Source organism: Neodiprion pinetum, chromosome 2 (assembly GCF_021155775.2).
Source record: "Neodiprion pinetum isolate iyNeoPine1 chromosome 2, iyNeoPine1.2, whole genome shotgun sequence".
Lineage (NCBI taxonomy): Eukaryota > Metazoa > Arthropoda > Insecta > Hymenoptera > Diprionidae > Neodiprion > Neodiprion pinetum.
Window position 1 is genome coordinate 17,783,385 of NC_060233.1, and position 17,425 is coordinate 17,800,809.

Here is a 17,425-nt window from a genome sequence, read left to right on the forward strand (position 1 = left end):
AAACACCTTCTTTACCGACCAAGCCGACCAATTTGCCTATCCTTGCATCCCAGACGCAAACCTTTGAAGGTTACCCCCACTCTCGTGAGGGTTTGCGTCTGGGATGCACGGATAAGCAAATTGGTCGGCTTGGTCGGTAAAGAAGGTGTTTCTACGCAGAACCCGCCTTGTTATACTACTTATAACAATACATCAAAAAAGTGACTGTTTATTTGAAAGAAAACTGAGGATACACAGACGAAAAGTACCAAATCCCGCGGAATCCCATGATCACTCTTTGATTAATTTAAAGTACAAGCTATTAGTAAATCATTCTGAAAGAGCTAGCGACCAGTTGTGACCGGGTTAGGTGTAACGTATTTTATTATATCTGTCTTTACAATGCTGCAAGCTTTCTTATGTGTCTCACACTCTTGCAGAGCGAGCCCCCCTCTCCCCGCCCCATATACCGATGCTGCAGCAATCTCTATTCGTATAACAATCGTGTACGTAAGTTTCGATCCAAGAAATATTCAATTGTTCTCGGCATCAGAACGCTAGGCTGGAAAGGACAAGCGCCAGACAGTCGCTAGTCGCGGCTTGTGGTGGGGATGGCGGATAAATGCTGGAGAAGAAACATCTCAAGCCTCTGAACGCAAAGGCACGCAAATTCTCACATACACGATTTTTTCAGCTGGCAACTGATAGAAAAAAAATGTAAAAATTTGCAGGCGACTCTTTTCTACCGGTCACCTTACATGTTAATTTTTTTTTTTTTTCGAGGTGCTGTTACGTTCGTGAAGGTTATCCATGCCGGAGCGGTAAGGAATAGATTGGTTTGGCTTCGCTTTTGCGTTCTAAGACAACCGGAGGTTAGGATGAGGGTTGAAAAAGTATAGGTGGGTTGATACGTTAATTATATGTTTATTGTGAGGTACATTATGGAACAGTAGAAACGTGTGCAGTTCGAAAGGTAGGTAAGGGAGTCTATAATGTGAGGTTGTTGAGAGTTAGAATATGAGTGAGTTTAGACATAAAGTGTATGGGTCCAGGAAAGGTGTGAGCATACAGAGGGGGGGGAATGAAATTAGCTGAGTAACGGTGATGCCGAGTAGCGTGAGGCTGGATAAAGATAATAGGACAAGATAAAAACTATGGAGTTAATATAAGAAATGTGAGAGAGTTAGCAAGGGGGAGTAGTAGACGGGTGGCGCTATGCCGGACGTAACACCGTGAAACGTAATACAAGAAAAGTTTTAAAAAGAAATTTCACGTTTTTTTTTCAAATGAACCAAGCAAACCAGAACGAACCCATTGCATCGATGATTTGTCTTCTTCCTATCCAATGTACTCGCCTGTAAAATTTCAGTTGCTCATGCACGCACGATACGACTTTTTCAGGCTTGTGATTTAGGAACCGGGGTGATTTTCGAAAAAATCATCGATGGTTTTTTATTCAAAGGCTTGAAGAATATTTTGGTACTCTGCAAGTGGAAGAGAAAACATCGTCAGAAGTCAACAAAGGTGGCCCATCACGTGGAAATTTAACATGATGTAGTCGATTCTTGACATATGGTACATACACAATTACCAGCAAAAAAAATGTACCGTGTTAAATGTTCGAACCCTGAGTGAAGTACAACGAGCGAAAATTACCTCCGAAAGTACACACGAAAGAACGGCGCGCGGCCCCTTCTTTATTGATTTATCATACCCACATGATTGAGTGCACTTCTGATAATTTGCGAATACTTTCGCCACGTGCTCTGTCAACTATGTACGAAAAATCAGAAGTCTGATGAGATGACAAGAGTTGTGAGTACTAAGTATATGTAATAATATGACTTTTAGCTGAATATTTTTCTGAAGTCTCGTATGAAAATTAGTCAGTTGTGTGTTTTTTTTTTTTTTCTTTTTTACATTTGAGGCCCTTTGTCAAATCTTACAAGGAACATCCGAGAAGTGTCCGCCTCCGATTTTGATGAAACTTATTAGGAATGTTAAGTACGCTAAAATAAGAGATATGTATTTTTTTATGTCGGCTGAAATTAATTTTAAGGGGGTGAACTACCCCCCTGAAATGCTATTTTTGACAATTCTTAATATATTGTATAATAGGGCCTAATGTACAAATTGCAGGGAAACTTGATTTCTAGGGGTTTGTGACGTTGCTCTTTCTAAATCGGAAGTCCAAATTAGAAAGTTCAAAATGGTGGAGACAACATGGCCGACGTCAATAACGAAAAATCGATCGATGTACAGATTGCAGGGAAACTTGATTTTTAGGGGCTTCTGACGTTGCTCTTTCCAAATCTGAAAGTTCAAAATGGCAAATCCAACATCAGGAGATACAGGAGATACTCCTGCTATCGTTTCATCCCGTCATTGAAACAGAAATGGATGGGTTCTGAAGTACTCCAGAAACAAATATGGATACCAATTTTCGTAGAGATGGCAGATATTGTGACGATTTCTTACCGCCGTTTTGAATTCGTCGCTTCGAATTTAGAATGTTCGTGGTCAAATCCATGATCAGCGACCTCGAAGACAGCTTCCACCGACTTTCGGTGAAAATCGATCGATTTTTCGTTATTGATGTGAGCCATGTACGATCCGCCATTTTGAACATTTGAATTTGGACTTCAGATTTGGAAGCAGCAATGTCAGAAACCCTGGAAATCAAGTTTCCCTGCAATCTGTACATTAGGCTCTATTACGCAATATATTAGGAGTTGTCAAAAATAGCATTTCAGGGGGGTAGTTCACCCGCTTAAAATTAATTTCAGCTGATATAAAAAATACGCATCTCTTATTTTAGCGTACTTAACATTCCTACCAAGTTTCATCAAAATCGGAGACGGACACGACGCGGATGTTCCTTGTTAGATGAGACAGTCATTGAGCCTGATAAATTTCGTCGTTTTCTCGCAGTATACTAATAAACAGAAATCTGAGGAATGATGATGCAGTTGCCTCATGAACTGCCGCTAAATATATCAACAATTCAGTGGTGGTCAACAATTCAGAGAAGCAAAAATATTCCGTTGAATTCTAAGAAGAGAATATTAGTAAGAGACTTTTATTAATTGAACGTAGCTCACGTGGGATCGTATGACCATCCGTTAGTGAAAATTCAAGTGCCTTACTGAAAAATTCTCACCTTTCCCATAAAAAACTCAGAAGTAAGATACATTTTGGTAGCGTACAATGAAAAGTGGGTTTTTCCCAAAAAACGTGTTTTGAGATTGACTTCGAAAAGTTATCCAAAAATAAATAATATATTCGAAAAAGTAGCAATTTTTTATATAGGATAGCTATTTTTTCAAAATTTTTTTTCTTTTGCCGATAGAGATACGAAAATAATTCGCGTTTAAACCTCAATTGAGTCGGAGTAATAAACTTAAATGTGATATTTCTCGCTAACGGTTAGCCCTAGAAAGTCCAAACTTGGTGAACTTTTCAATCTTAGTACACGCTACAACAGGTAAAAATTTCAGACAAGTCAGTTTTTTGATATCCTGTTCATTTGTTGATAATTAATTGGTGGACTTTCCCATATGTACAGCGATCCGACATACATATATGAAAGAACAGAAGAGAGGAGTTTGAATCGCGCTGCAATCAAACTGCGTTTTCATACAAAAACTACACGGAAACAAAGGCTCACATATCGTACTAATCAGTTACACACGCTTGCGTGTGTAGTTAACCTTAGAAAAAAAACAAAAAAGCAGAGTTTTAGAAACCCATGGTCAAGGTGCGTTGTCGTAATCGGAACAGAAGGAATCACGTCAATTATCTTTTCTTTGTCCTCATCTAATCCTCCATCGATTTTTTTATTTTTTTTATTTTTAATTTTTTTACTCTTCGAGTTAGTCAAAAAATCTTTGAAGTACGAAAAGTACGTGTGTCTCATCACCGATTGGTGAGGAAGTATCAATTGAGACCGGGTAAGCCTGCGTGAATTATCACGATTGAGACGGTGGACCCAGTCAACAGTTTACTAGACCAGAGGAAATAGTCACATTTTAAACTATCGGTAACTTATCACACTGATTATTAGTTGGTAAGTAATCTGACGTAGGTGTCATTGAATTGTTCAATATCTCGTCTGACATTAATCGAATAATATCGGTATTAATCAATAAATAATTCAATATTGTAAGGTCACACCGACGTATGAGCAAAACACCGATCGTAATCCTTTCGTCGTTCGAACGTCAACCCTACCGCAGGACACCAGTATGAATACGACTGCCTCGGACAAGCTGATTAGCAGATGCATGGTACAATGCTTGCCTGACTCATTTTTTTTTATACGTCGTAGATCTCGTCACTAGCCTAGGACCGAACTTAGCAGTTTTATTCGTCATAAAAATAAATAGAACCTATGGGAAAAGGCCGTTTTCGAATTAAGCATTAAAAAATCACAGTGACGACAAAGCATAGCGGCTGTCTTGTCGAATAATAGACAGAAATTGGGGAAATTGCGAATTATATGAATTTTTTTTTTTTTTTTTTCACCATTTACCACGCCTTTAACCCTCTGGTCTATACCATTTTCCATCGCTACTTTTATGTGTGCCATGAGTCATTTATGATCTGAAAGTTCTATTCCTTGTAAAACTAATTCAGAGCATTTGTTTTTATAAGTTTAGTAGTGAAATTGAATTATCAGTATTTCATGAGTAAGAATATGCAAACGCAAATGCGATATCTACATTCAGTAAATATTCGTTTAAAAATGAAGCCAGAAAGGCGCGAAAGATTCCTTTTGCAGGAGCATGACTTTTAAAGTGCCGTCGGGTCCCAGGTCCCATTAATGTCCCAAGTGTAGAACAAAGGTTAAAGTGGACTAAGAAGTATAAAATAATGAAATTTAAAACGAAGAACGTTGGACGCAAGCAATAGATAACACAACTCTACAAAATAAAAACTTCTTTTTGTTGCCCTGATTTTATCTGTGAATTCTGATGTTTGAGAACGTAGAATTTCCGAGCATAATCATGATTATATTAGATTGGGTCTAGTTTTTTATGTTATTGCAGTACTGTATTCGAGATGACTTAATGTTTATGGGCGAATATCTCTTCACTGGTTAGAGTTTGGAAAGTTTGATTAGCATTTTTTTTTTTCTAGAGAATGAAATTTTCTGTAAGAATATGTATTTAGACAGTTGATAAGCCAAGTCGTTGAGAAGAAAAAAATTCCAAATCTTTTCGTTGTTTTTACGTGTTATTTAAATGGAAAATAAAAAAAATCAATGTTGAGAGCTTATATCTGGCTGAGATATTCTATTTGAAATGCACTACTGAAATTAGAATATTTTCTATATTTTGTTCACTTTGGTTTGAATAAAGTAAGTCTAACTAAAGATATTGATAGTTTTTTTTTTTTTACTTTATAAATGAAAAAAAAAACAGAAAATAGTCTTTTTGACCTGAAAATTCATTTTCTTAATCATATACGAAAATGTCGATAAAACAAAAAACTAGAGCGAGTGTCGAAAAACAACGCATACTCTTATGGTCGTTGACATCAAATCTTTTACATATCACTCAAATATCAAGGGCAACGAAAATACCGTTGACCAGTAGAATTGATGCATGAATAGTTCAACTAAGTTAGTAATAATGTTATTGCTATGCAAATGATTTGAACTGCTCTGTGAATTTTCTCAACAACAGCTACTCGCTACACTCCTTATTATTATCTATTGCTAACCCCCCCCCCACGTTTTTCGTTTTATACCAACAAATATGTTGATGAGATTATAACAGAGATATGTGGCAAATTTTAGTTCGCTGCTTCGAACGCTTATCAGCACGGTCTTACATACAGGTCTGTAAACTCGGTCAAAATCTCAGTGGTGGGGGTGTCCTCTTATTGAAGCACTGATCGTTTCGCCTAGTGACCACGAGTGTCGCTGCGATAGAGGGATTCAGGCTGTGTGAGAGAGACGGAAACAGCTCGGACGGTCAAAAATCTGTTTCCATCTCTCTCGCACAGCCTGAATCCCTTAATCGCAGCGACACTCGTGGTCACTTGGCGAAACGGCAGATGCTTCAATAAGAGGACATACCTCCACCACCAGTTTCCAGACCTGTATGTAAGACCGTGCTTATCAGCGACTCTTTTGACAATGTGCGTCACTGATCACGCCTGCCATTTCCGTTTGTCGCCGGTCGTCTTCTTCTAACGTCTTCGACTACCTTCGGTATCCGTCGGCTATTGTCGTGTCCATCGGTTTCCGGCTACCTTCGGTCTACGGCGGTGGTCGTCGTATCGTCCTCATGTCGCGCATGTCGACCAGCTAACCGTTAAAATACATATATATTTTTACAGTTCAAAATCGTTGCAAAATTCTTATCGAACTTAATTTAATACTGCATTGCCCTCCAGTTCTGAGCTATTCTTAAAGTTTCAAGTCTCTAACTCATCTAGAAGTTAGTTTAAAATAGATAGCAGAATTTGTAACGAACAAACAAAGAAACAAACAAACAGAAAAGAAGGCGAGTTAAGAAAAACTTGATAAAGTGTTTAACGAATAAAATTATAAATTAAACTCGTAAACGAAATTCACGAACGTAACCACAGAATCACGCATTATTTGATTTGCCTAGAATTAGTTTATTAGATTATACGACCATTGTTCTTGCATGTGCACCTTGGTTGCCAATGCTTTTGTAAATTATCAGATAAGTTTTCGTTTGATTAAAATTTGTTGAAACTACACTTGCGTCTTTATTAACTAACGAGTTGCATAAATTGCTTTAGAATCAAACAATAGCCAGAGAACAGCGACGGAATAACGCCCAGCGTCTGCACAGCTTAGGTTATTCAGGGAGCAATGACGGTGTAACAACCAGAATCTGTGATGAGGCAACGGAGTGGATCCCGTGTCTGCAAAGCAGTACATAAAATCAAACAGATAGCGAAAGGAATACGATGATGGTATTTCATTGTTAGCCTGAATCTATATAATTTGTGTTAGCGCAGTAACGGCACGGATCGTCAGAATTTGTTTCTGCACAGTGACATCATCGCCCAAGTCTTAAAAAACCACGGACGACTAACTGAACGCCCGAATTTGCATCTTATTGCAACAGATTAAATAATCCTACGTTAACTGGAACAGATAGACCAAGACCGGGACTTGACAAATACACGTTACTAATAACGCGTACTTCCCTTAAAACACAGTTCCTTTTATTTTTCAGAGAGTAATAAAAATTTTCTAATTTCAAAACGGACAAAGCCATCCACCGGTCCGGTATTTTCAAGAACACGGTGTCCATAAAACCCGTGAAAATTACAATACTTAGAATTGAGATGGCTAACTGATGTTATCACCCCGTAGTCGTTAAGCGGCTTTTCCTTGGTGTGTATTCGACAATGACAACCAACGTATTTAACTTCAAGATAGTTGCTAATCAGACATTCTACACAGAGTATTCGGGGTTTCTTGGCGGTAGAATGGTCCCGGGATTCTTAGAGTATTGACGTGGCATTTACCCAACAGCAATTAAGCGTAGCGTTGTGCTGGCATGGTCACTGATACTGTGGTACTAGCTGCTATCGCAAGCTAGCAGCGATATTAGAACCAAGACAACATCATCAAGCTTGCAAAGCCTGTTACTATCTAGATGCCATATATGTTGGTCCCCTTGTCAAGTACTTACCGAGATAAAACCATGAAGTGTCCACAAGGCTACCACATATCTATAAGGGTTCGGTCATGTAGTTGCAGTATAGCTGCCACATGAAATTGTTACCTAGAATGCTCTTACGGTTGCAGCAAGAAGGAGAATCTCACTGTTGACCAGGCCTGTTTCTCATTTGAAGATAATCACCTTTGTCCATGTGTGCCAAAATGCATTCGAATCGGCAGATCGTAAGGTAATTTTTTTTCCTTTCATGTGAAGCTGCTGAAGTGTTATGTATAATAGTATATCTGAAACGCACCGCATGGGCTAAAGTTACAGGAAAATTGGAGCTTCTAAAAGTTCAACGTGCTGCCGCGTTCATGGGGAAGCGCAGAATTTGATAGAAACTAATTGTAATTTACTGAAGTGTGTTGTGAGATAATAATATTGCGGAGAGGTCAATGCACATCGTTTAATTTTATTGCTACGATATTGCAAGATATCATTATTCCAAAGAGGCTTCCAGATAAAAATTATTGACGGTTGTAATAGCGCCATACCAGTGCGTACTTTCCTGTATTATGAAAAAAAAAGTTGGATAAAATTAAGAGCAGGGGTGGAGCGTGGATGCAATGAAAGTGGCAAAGGTGAGTCCGGCAAAGCGTATATACGGAAAACATAATTAAACCGTTTTACTCCAGACTCAGCAGGTGCTTCGCTAACGTAGAAGTATCGCGAACCAGCACCTCGCTTACCTTGCAGATAAAGTTCGCAAACTTTGCCATGGGTTGCTCGACCTTATTGCCGAGGTTTTAATTAAACCGTAATTAAATACCCAAATCGGAGATTGATAGTGATTACAGAAAATTAGACGCTTTACCGTGTAACGTATAATTTCATATACGTCTCGTAGTAAGCACGGCAAAGCACGTAAGAAACCGTTTAGCAACTCATTCCTGGCCTATAAGCCCTGTAAAGGCATCTTCTCTTCACCTCGGCTTCACCTTTAAAACCTAACCCTTTCTCCCAACGGTACGTGGGATTCATAATTCTCAATCTCGTGAAGACCAAATTTTCTGACATCCTGATGAAAAATTATATTTTCGTGCTAATTCTTTCATTGAATAGTATGAATTATACTGCTAAAAATCACTGGACCTGAAGCATTAAAATATGTAGATGATTGATTCCTGAATTGGGTGAAAATCTTCGATTAACTCGTCTCTCAAATTTATTTATTAATTCACTTTCTATTTAGGTAAGAATCGAAGGTCAAAAATTCGGTCTACAAATTTATAGAAATAATTCAACCATATCACTTACGATGTGAGAAATATAAATTTTAACTAGTACTATGATTATTTTCAGAAGAACTTAGTTCTACCGCTCGGTTTCTATAGGCCTAAAATCTGTTAATATAATACACTGCGGGGTATTATACGAACATAGATTACTCTTTGATGTCAATCGTACCAACCAATTATGTTTTCTCTCCGCTATTGGTTAAAAAACATATTCTGAAAATGAATAGTAGATAATTTAGATCGTTTTCCATTGCACTTTTTAAAAAATCACCAATTGAGTCAAATACAGTGCAAATGATTTTCGTTTCAGTGAACTGAATTGCCTTATTTTAAGACGCAGCTTATATTCTTCAGAAAATTATAGCCAACTCAATGAGTTTCGTGAGATATGTGTTCGGTCAAGTCTTTAAGTACTGAAGGCTAACTCAACACTACAAACAAACGCGATAGGGACATCAATAGAATACTTTTTGGTGTCAATGCAACACTATTTGATGTCAATCTATGCTGCTTATCGTCAATTTAACACTATCCGACGTTCAAGTTTTGAATTGACTGCGAAAATTGTTCTATAGTAGAATTCCACACCGGCCGCTTTTGGTCAATTTCAATACCGTCAATTTTTTATTTATTTATTTTTTCTTTTATTTTGATATCAACTCATTTACATGTTGAAGAGTCTGTCTAGGAATTTTTTGTGGAAAAAATATAATCCAATAAAGATATGTCTCTTCGTGGTTTGCGATGGCTTTCGTGCGTGGTCGATCGATGTGCATAATATCACAAGTATCGGTGGAATGTCACAAAAAATATGCTCATTAACTACATTGTATCAGATTTCCGGTGACGAACCTTTTCTGTGTAATAATAATACTATGGTTGACTTGTCTTTCTTTGCCTGCGTTCCGTACGTAAAGTAATCATGTTTGTGGCAAACAAGCATATACCAGGTGTCCCATTTTAAAGTACCACCTGATTTATCTCGAAAAAGACTGCTCTGATCGAAAATTGACTCGAGTGAAACTTCTAGGGCTCAAAGGGGGACGTTCGAAAAAAAAATTGTTTTCAGTCTCAAATTCGAAATGGCGGCGCTACGATGGCAGACATGTTTTTTTTAAATGGGAACATGACTTTTTTCTTCTACCAAAAAATTCATCACATCAAAACTAACAACTTTTGCATGACCGTTTTTCGGGTGAAGTCAGTAATTTTTGAGTTACAACGCAATTTTTGACTATTTCAGCGCTATCTAAGATGTACCACGAGGAGGTAAGAACGCGAGAGAATATGATGGAACGAATCAGAGCAGCCTGCCGAGTGATCTCAAGAGAAGTTCTACTAAGAACAGTTGACGGTTTTGAGAGAAGGGCTCAGGCATGTTTGAACATGAATGGTGGGATATTCGAACATCTTTAAGAAGGGTTCAAAGTTTTGCGCGCATGCAAGAATGCACACACACACACACACACACACACACGCACACACTACAAGGAGGGTTTGGAGTCCAACAATACTGCGGAAGTGACGAGCCGCAGAGACCTGATCCTTGCGAGTGTTTTATACACACATGAACACACACACATACGCACACACACACATTTACACATGGGATGTTAAGACTTTACCTCCTCGTAGTACATCCTGGATAGCGCTGAAATAGTCAAAAATTGCGTTCTAACTCAAAAATTACGGACTTAATCCGAAAAACGGTCATGCAAAAGTTGTTAGTTTTGATGTGATGAATTTTTTGGTAGAAGAAAAAAGTCATGTTCCCATTTAAAAAAAAACATGTCTGCCATCGTAGCGCCGCCATTTTGAATTTGAGACTGAAAACAATTTTTTTTTCGAACGTCCCCCTTCGAACCCTAGAAGTTTCACTTGAGTCAATTTTCGATCAGAGCAGTCTTTTTCGAAATAAATCAGGTGGTACTTTAAAATGGGACACCCGGTAGTATCGGAGTACCTAAAATTGCACTTCACGACCAAGTATTGGTATTGCTATAAAAATAAAAAAAAAATGAAAAACACACTTTTTTTATTTAACGCACCGCGTGTACCATGAAAGCAAAGTCTTTTCCGCTTTGCATATTTGCAATATTCATCTTCGACACGTGCACGCGCTCGCCTGCAATTCATATTGCAAACTTAATCGCTCGACGTGAAAATACCCACTTTGCCTCCCTGGTGCATGAATCAAAAATTTTCCGAAGTTTTTTCAGCGTCATCGACTCCCGAAAACGTTGCATTATTATCATTCATAGCTATTGGACAAATTGAGAACGACAAAAGCGTTCGTGACCCGATAAATACTATTCTTTTTATAATGCAAACCTAATTCCAAGTCAATTCATCGATTACAGCTCGAGGTACCATGTACAATATTTTGAAAAATATAGTTTTGAGAAGAACGCGTTCAAAGTTTGAGCACTAGCTTCTTCAGTGAAATATTTTCAAGGATACACCTTAACGTGTTAATTAGTTGATATCAAAAAGTTATTAATATATGGCATGAGTAGTTTTTCCTATAATTAGAAAATTGACCTTGTGACGTTACTTATGGCCTGCGACCTTTCACGCTACAAATCTTATTCGACTACTAAGCAATAAAATATATCTACAGAGGCTGAGAATATTCAATGAATAAAGCACGTAATTTAGTAAAAGACATGTTCACGGAAGAACATTTCGTTTATTCAGGATCAATCTGAGAGAAGGTAAATGGGAAAATTAGTGGAAAGTGTGGATTAATCAAAATTATGAAAATAAATAATTCACGAACTCTCGCACTCCAATTAAAATACGCATAATACATAAATTTGAAAATGGCAAAGGGGACTTCTAGCTGTTGAGAGTGACGCTAAATTGTGAAATAACTCGATTTTATGTAAATGATTCCAAATTACAGCATAAGGATGATTTTATATAATGCATTATGACAAAATTTAACCATGTGAGTATACTAGAACAAGGAATAAATGAATGTGGCATGGGCACCTATTATTCATTCATTTGTTACCTTAGCTCGGATGTTCCAGGTGAAGTGGGTGGCTCGATTGTTCCAGAGATGTAACAGTTGCTGGTGAATTTGCGAAGGAATCAATAATTGATCGTCACCAGTTATTGATTATAATGGCCATGTGGATTCGGTCTCGTTGATTAATTTGAATTTGAAGGCCAAGAGATATATGAGTCTGCTTTTTTACGTCTTTTAATATACGGATGAATCAGATCACATTGCACGTGTTTGGATAAAAAAATGAAAGTTTTGTCGTACGAGAAATTTTCGGCGAACCTGTCGCCTCGGCGTCTTCCCGTAGAGAGCTCGATGTTACTCCTCTACCGGGCAGGTGATCCGATATCGACCTCTGGAACCGAGTGTTTGTTTCGATTCTCAAACGCTTTGCGGCGTTTGACATTTGCTCAAGGCGCTTAAATTTGAATGGCTTTACGTTCTTATACCGTTACAACCTGTTTCGACGCTCGTCACAGTAGGGTAACCCCCTTAATTACCTTATTCAACAATTGTATACAACACAAATGGTGGAATGTGATACAGACTGTGATGCATGGTTATCGATGGGTTCGGTTAGTTGCATTGTTTGATATTACAACGCGAGAATAATTTGAGATAGTTTTAACAACTTGCAAAGTGCGTGTGATCTGGATAAGGGTTTCCTAGTAAGTAACAAGGATGGGAAACTTGTAACGGATTCGGAGTTCAGGCAAAGGTAGAGAAAAAACAGACAGTTATGTCTGCAAAGCCAAGGCGATGATAAAGGACTCGAAAATGTGACAAAGGAAAGACCCATATAATTGGAAATTTAGCGACGGTTATGGAAAGGTACTTGAAATTTCCTTCCGCAAAACTCTGGCATCGTGCTTAACAGACTGAGTAATTTCGTTTCCTTTTCCTTCAATGCTCATTTCCCTCGTTGGTACCTGTGATTCTCAGGCACTTTTGTAAAGTCAACATTTGCCTCCTGGGCTCAATAAGCACAGGAATGAAAACTCCGCACAAGCATACAGCGATGCCCGCCGCCTTCATCCTCCGCTCCGTCAGGCTGAGTAAGAGAATTCAATAAAATATCGTTGCAAACGACTGAACCCACTTGGGTACCCAGCCTTGCTTTTGCGCCTGCTACTTCGAAACTGTTGCTGCCAGATTGGAACGACAGCAAGATCCTCATTTAACTTCCTGTCGAAATTTATGAGTATAACTCAATCACGTGTTTCCCTCATATCTCCGAGGCTTCGGGTTCTAATATACACTTGGAGCGAAAGTATAGGTAATTGTAATAGAATCCGCGGAAAAATTACTACTTATTTTCGGTGTCTCGGGATACGGTTTTATGATAGAAATAATCACTGAACCTGGATAGCTCGTTGCTTCGAATGCGATAAAAATTCTAAAACGTTTCAATGGAATATATTAAGATACGTTTTGAAAAAAGTTTCATCAAAATATTTTTTTGAAAAGTAAAACAAATATGTTTTAAACATTTTAATGAAGTATTTTGTAAATTATTTCATTCTGATATCTTCCCATAAATAATTCTTGACAGATTCTTAAAAGCTTTTTTGGAATATTTTTTGAAATATGTCTGTGAACTTTCCGCCGTGTTTTATCGAATTAGTTTTCATCATAAAAAATAACATTTCAATATAATGTATTTCAAATTTTTACAAACTCACTGTCAAGCACTAGCTCAGGTTCGATGCATGGTCTGAGCAACTGAACCTGGATAGCTCGTTGCTTCGCTCGCGTGCATCCTTGTTAAGGTAGCACGAAAAAAAACCTCGAACGTTAGTTTTGCGCGTTGCTTTAGCACTATCCACTGCTGGGTAATATTTCAAATAGTTTCGTTTAAAAGAAGCATTCATTTGGGTTATCTAGAAGCCCCGCGGCGTCACTATCGATTTTGAGAACTTGGAAAAATTTGGACGATCTGGAATTTACTTCTACTTTTTATGCGTCTGTAACTTCCTCTCGGAATTTCTTTAGCATGAAATTCTGAAATCGTTACTACTACTAAGACTCAAATAAAAAAAAAAAAAAAAGTTATTAAGTTTGCTCTTGTAGAAACTGAAATAATATTTCGGATCTTCAGAAAAATTACCTAGTTTCTCAAACATTAATTGTAAATAACAATCGAATAAACTTCAGTTTCACATTTGAATTATCCTTCCGAAAAAAAGAAAAAAAAAACGGTATAAAATATCATTTAATCCATTGTGTTCCCATACTGCGATCAAAAGAGACATATTCCCTACTATTTTTCCTCTCAGTGCGTGTGAATACCATCTGAAAATAAAATAAAAAAATAAATCATTGCACGAAAATTTTCAATGTTGGCGGACCTACAAAATACAGGATAAGAAAATAGGATGAATCCTTTTTTTTACGTACACGTAAGAGATAATATACAAACGAATGAGAAAAAGTCTTCTCTTCTGTTTCAGATTACTATGACGGTCACTACCCATGCTCAGGGTTGGGGATAAGCAGAGAAAGTGGTGTTTGTGCAGTCATGTGGCACAAGCAGTTCCTAACATGCTGCTGTCTTGCCCTCCTCTCGGTTATGATTCGATCACAAACGGGTGAGTAGACGCATATATGAAAATCAGGGCGTTTTTTGGCGCGCAAACTCTTTCTTGACAGGATTTTTCGGCGCAACGACCTTTTAGCGCTGGGATGTTTTGACGCTAAACGCTGTGTTATGGAATGAAAACTTGAACTGAATGCTTTTATTCAACATTGTCATAATTATACCTGAGTGCTGAACGAAAATTTAAGTTGAAAAAAAAAAATAAGGAATATCGTCGGTCGGTATACCTAACGAATGTGAACCACGATTAGTTAGACTCGCAAAGTCGGTTAGACAAGGTTCGGTCCCTGGGAAAGTTCTTGCAGGTCTAGCTACGGATGACGGGAAGTCGGAAGTCACATTTTGTGGGTGTTTGTTTTCGAATTTCAGCCCTGAACGAATGTATTTTATGACATACTTTGAAATATAGTACATTATGTAACAAGGGAATAAAGTCGAGCGAAGCGAGCGATGAGGGTCATATTTCCCGCAATTCTCATATTTGACAAATATGCGTTAAGAGGGAATAATATGCTACTTCTGCTCCGCTTTTTAGGTCAATTAGCCTTATTGGTGATACCAAAATTAACGTTATGGTTGCGTTGGGAATCAACAATATAAAACCTTAGCGTCTAACCGTCCCAATGCCGAATCATCCCCATCCCGAAATGTCTAGCGCCAAAACGTCCCCATGCCGAATTTTCTCAAAGTCGAATCGTTGTCGCGCCAAAACGTAACGCATCCACGCATTTTGGTGAAACGATTGCCAAAATTGTCAAAAAAAATTCAGCTTCTATCGGTCGGTGTAATTTATTCTTTAGTAAATTAAAACGTGTACGTATGCGGATATAAGAAAGAATGCAGGTACGCTAGTTATCTTGGTACCGACTGCACCCACTTCGATAGAGCTTGAATGGGGTGCGAAGTTGACGGAACAATTACGCACAGTTGAGAGCACTGAAACAAACTACGGAGAAATAGGAGAGCACATCAAACCAAAAATGATGGGAAACCATCGTATATCACTGGTTGAAATACCGTAAACATTCCGCGGGAGAAATCGCGAGTGAGCAACGTCACAACGTATCGTCGTTATGTTCAGTCTCACTAATTTATCAGTGTTGCGTGTCGTGTCATGCGGTTTTAGATGAATATAATTCTATTTGCAACATTATCACTATTCGAGATGCATTACCTATAGATTCTTAAGATCGATTCGGTGATTTCAATAACAAGACATCGGGGGTTGTAATCACACCGGGAACAATGCGTACCGTAGACAGTGGCCGGCACATCGGCCGGGAACCCATGGGGCAAAACAGCCATAAAAAGAGAACTACTAGCTTTTTTCTCTAGTTTTGACTGACACATTTGGCAACCAAATGCGCGATGATGAGACGCAATTTTCCCCAAGCGTCATTCTCAGAGACCCGTTTATGGGACTTTCCAATATTTCTATTTCTATTGGTCCTATCCACATACCTTTTCCAAGAAGCCCTATGTACCAATACTTCTCTTCCCATAACGCATTCCTGGTGCACATTTTTTCGGCCAATCCCAAAAATCCACCAATCCTAATAATCAACGAATCTCATAAATCCACCAATAAATATAAACAATCAAGCTCCTATACCATTTCACTTTCTTTTCAAATCATTCTTCAAAACACCCCCCCAGCAACGAGTTTATTGCAATTCTTCAAACCGTCAACTCTGCTTCCCTTGCATTTGCAACTACAACCAATATTCAAGTTGATATAAATTATTAACAGCGATCAAGAATTTAGTAAACATAAGCGTAACTCCGGAATCTTACTGTCAAAATATTTGCAAGTTTCAACTAATATTAGAAATTATACTTCAAGTTTCTTTTTTATTGATGCAGTGTTTGATCACTTACATCAATCGCCTCATCTTCAATTCGTACTGGCTACACAAAGACGGTGTCTGCTTATGGCGTGAACAATTACCCTGACTGTCGATCATCACGAAAGTGATTCACCTTTCTCATTTTTGACGGTTCTTTATACATGTCGAACTGTGAATAACTTCCATGTCACAGATCTTTTTAATTTCACACTCATAAGGTTTCTGCTGGTCTGCTCGTCAAGATTCACGTTTTTCTCAAATGGTTATCTGTCTACTTAAGTTTTTCGGAAAAAATATATGAATGGAACATATGTTTGGTGACGACAAAAAAAAATAAATAACGGTTGTAATATGTATTTTCATTATTGCCCAGGTCTTCACTTGGACTCCATACATACGGTAATTTTTTGTCTGGAAAGGTCAAGTTTTCAACGTATGAAAGGAGCTTTCAATTGTTTTACAATTTACAGTCCTACAAACCTGTAGGCCACTGATGACGACGAGATGCGATCTGACCTTGCTTTTCCTTGTCATTCAATATATTTTTTGATTATTTATGATTTTACTCTGAATTTTTAGTTGCATAGTTATGTTTATTTTATTTTATATTGAACTATTTTTTATGTAGCCTGACATACGGCTCGATTTCTTTCTTTTATCACACCTTCTAATTTTTATCGCTGTACTTGTGTTGTTCGTTTCTCAGTTTTCTTTTCCTATGAATATTGTTGATTTCTTTTTTAATTAATTTCAGGTTTTTTAATTGCGTTTGTTTTTTCTGAAGTGGTAATTTTTAGCTTTCTCCTGTTCAAGATTTTTGTCTTCCTTTTTGTTAAACGTGTTTGAGACAGATAATTCAAAGTTGTGCAATATTGCCATGGACATTATTAATCAGTGAAAACATTAATACAAGCAATACAATTAGACAAGTGACTTCGAGAAGAGAGTGAAATTTTTCCTGATAAATAATTAAAAAATTCTTAATAATTTAACTTATACAACGAGACGCACAAGTACATCAAAATTGATCTATATGTATAGCT

General features: G+C 37.7%; 1 protein-coding gene across 5 annotated transcripts in view; it reads left to right on the plus strand.

The window, feature by feature from the left end:
* Positions 1 to 17,425, plus strand: part of LOC124212453 (zwei Ig domain protein zig-8) — a 508,955-nt gene that overhangs the window by 389,763 nt on the left and 101,767 nt on the right. For all 5 annotated transcript variants that reach the window (XM_046612492.2, XM_046612494.2, XM_046612493.2 and 2 more), the window contains one exon: positions 14,390 to 14,527. In XM_046612492.2, the coding sequence (XP_046468448.1) occupies positions 14,458 to 14,527 (70 nt within the window). In that variant the 5' untranslated portion in view covers positions 14,390 to 14,457. The remainder of the gene's footprint in view (positions 1 to 14,389; positions 14,528 to 17,425) is intronic.